A 2,500-nucleotide genomic window follows, 5' to 3' on the forward strand; every position below is an offset into this window, starting at 1 on the left:
TCAACATCATTTTTTATCTACCCAGAAAATCATACTGTATTAAGTGTTTGTATTGTTATTCTTATATGCACAGTAAGTCTTCACAGTCTATACTCAAACCTTTATTCTGTTCATGTTTTCTGTCTATACTCAAACTTGAATATTGCTCAGGGTGAAATTTAGGACCATATAACTACAAATCATCTAAAAGTATTATAATTTTACAGAGGATGATATAAAATGCATTGCATTCTGTTTAAGGCCTAGGATGATGTAAAACATTAAAATGCAACCTATTCATATTTCTTTACTTTGTTACAAGAGAAAAGCCTGCTGTCACTAGTAAATGACTATCATCTGCATGACTAATCTGATGACCATTTTACTTACCCTTTGCATAATCATAATTATAGTTTAAATAGTTTCATAAAGATATGTGACAAACTGAAACTTCCACAAACTGTATTTTACTATTATGGTCTGTGCTTCGTCTTATTTGTTTGTTTCTTTATATTTGCAGAAACAGTAAATTAAATAACAGTGTGGATATATGAATAGCATCTTAAATTTTGCTATGGAACTTCATAGCTATGGAAGAGGGGCATGATATGAGTTAAGATAACTAAAGTGTAAAACAATCAAATATACATCTGCATATCTATTGTGTGTCCACCATGTGCACAAGTGTGTATATGTGTACTTGTTCATGAGTTGTGTGTGCACATGTATATGCATGGGCATATGAATGTGCATGGGTGTGCAATTCACATACACTTTCAACATGGGATTGAATATATGATTTTAAAATGCTAAAATACAGGTAAGTCTCACTCTCACTTATTCTCTCCTTTGACTTTCACTCTCACCATCACCCTCACTCTCCAAATCACCCTCAATCTCACTTTCATTCTTACTCTTACTCTCATGCTCACTCTTACTCTCATTCTAACTCCCATTCTTACCCTCTCTCTCATTCCAAATTATTTTAGTCCATCATCACATGTTGGCAAAGTGACTCCCAAGGTGCTTGTCATCAACCCCGTGTCATGAATTGAATATCCAACCAGTTAATGGGCAGGCAAGATTTACCAGGAGTCAGACATAGAAGCCAGACATGCACAGAAAAGGTAGCAATTTTCCATTAGTTACTGATAAGCATAGAAAGAGAATCTTAAAATATGGGAAAAAATAATAATGATAATGATGACACTTAAAACAGTAACTGAAATAATAGTAAGTGATGATGATACCAATAATAAAGATAATGATAATAACAATAATAATAAAAAGTAAATATATATTGATAAAAATAATAATAATCATAGCAATAATAATAATAATGACACTGTATTAATAAAGATAATAAAATAAATAAATAATTAACCAAGCCATCCTTAGTCCATCAGAAGCTGTCCCCAGCTGAGGCCCCCAAGTTACACAATGATTCCAGAAGTGTATGGGAAAAAAGAGGATGATGACCAGTAGTTTCATGTAATGCTGAAGGATACAGAAGAGAATGACAGATGGAAGTGGAGGAAGAGAAGATGGACGAGGTGGGTTGGAAGGAGAGGGGGGAATGTGCCCCATAACCATGAAACGGAAGAGCTAGCAAGTTCGCCGCAAGACGCTTGGGGAAGTCTGGCTTTCCCTTACCTGGGGCGTCTGTACTTCCCTTGGTAGCTGTAGGGAAGATTACATTGTCAGACTACTGTTTCTCAACCCACATGTCAGGGCAGATTACAAAGTCAGACGCGCGCTGCTCTCAACTGCTCAAGGAGTCTTGCATTCAACCACCATTTCTGTTTGGGCTGTCCAAGAGTCCCACAGCTGTATAGCCATTTGCCCAATGATTTTCTTGCACTGTTTTTATCAGCTTTTTTTTCTCTCTCTTTTTTTTCTTGGTCATAATTTTGTTCTAATTACAGCTTTTAAATCTACCAAAAAGGGACAAACAAAACAAAATAAAAAATAGAGATGATGTACAAATAGGTTCCAATGTGTCCTACAAAACTAAATGGAAAATAAAATGAATAGGAAACAGAAATTCAGTTACTCCTGGAAAGCCCATACACTACTCATCCATGGCACTTTCCAACCTCTTCTCACAAAAAAAAAAAAAAAAAAAAAAAAAAAAAAAAAAAAAAATCACCAGTAATAGCCCTACTTAAGCATCTTTGCACACAAGAATATAAGTCATAAATGCTTATTTGTGTTATATATATACACGCTTTAAACTGGAAAATTAATTAACAAAAAAATATTACATTACAGTAAAAGTCACATCCAGTAACTTTCATATACAATCATTCGCTATTCATATGTCCTTCCATATCGCAACATTTGATAATTCTGGTTTGAAAAAATATTTAAAAAACAAGCAAACGAATACATATCAAAACTGAATTCTTATTCTTAAACTAATCCAGTCATCATCATTAAAAACCAAGTCAATATATTATTGCAGTTCAAACTCAGAATTATCAATAACATTTCATCTGAAGAATTTTAATTACTTTAAATG

At 33.5% G+C, this 2,500-nt stretch overlaps 1 protein-coding gene across 2 annotated transcripts in view; it reads right to left on the reverse strand.

Moving 5' to 3' along the window:
• Positions 1–1,632: 1,632 nt before the first annotated feature.
• The window catches only part of LOC113809161 (histone-lysine N-methyltransferase E(z)), a gene marked incomplete at its 3' end in the record, with an annotated part of 28,592 nt that continues 27,724 nt past the window's right edge, over positions 1,633–2,500 (reverse strand). For both annotated transcript variants that reach the window (XM_070135151.1, XM_070135150.1), the window contains 1 exon segment: positions 1,633–1,659. In XM_070135151.1, coding sequence (XP_069991252.1) covers positions 1,633–1,659 — 27 coding nt within the window.

This window comes from Penaeus vannamei, chromosome 20 (assembly GCF_042767895.1).
Source record: "Penaeus vannamei isolate JL-2024 chromosome 20, ASM4276789v1, whole genome shotgun sequence".
NCBI lineage: Eukaryota > Metazoa > Arthropoda > Malacostraca > Decapoda > Penaeidae > Penaeus > Penaeus vannamei.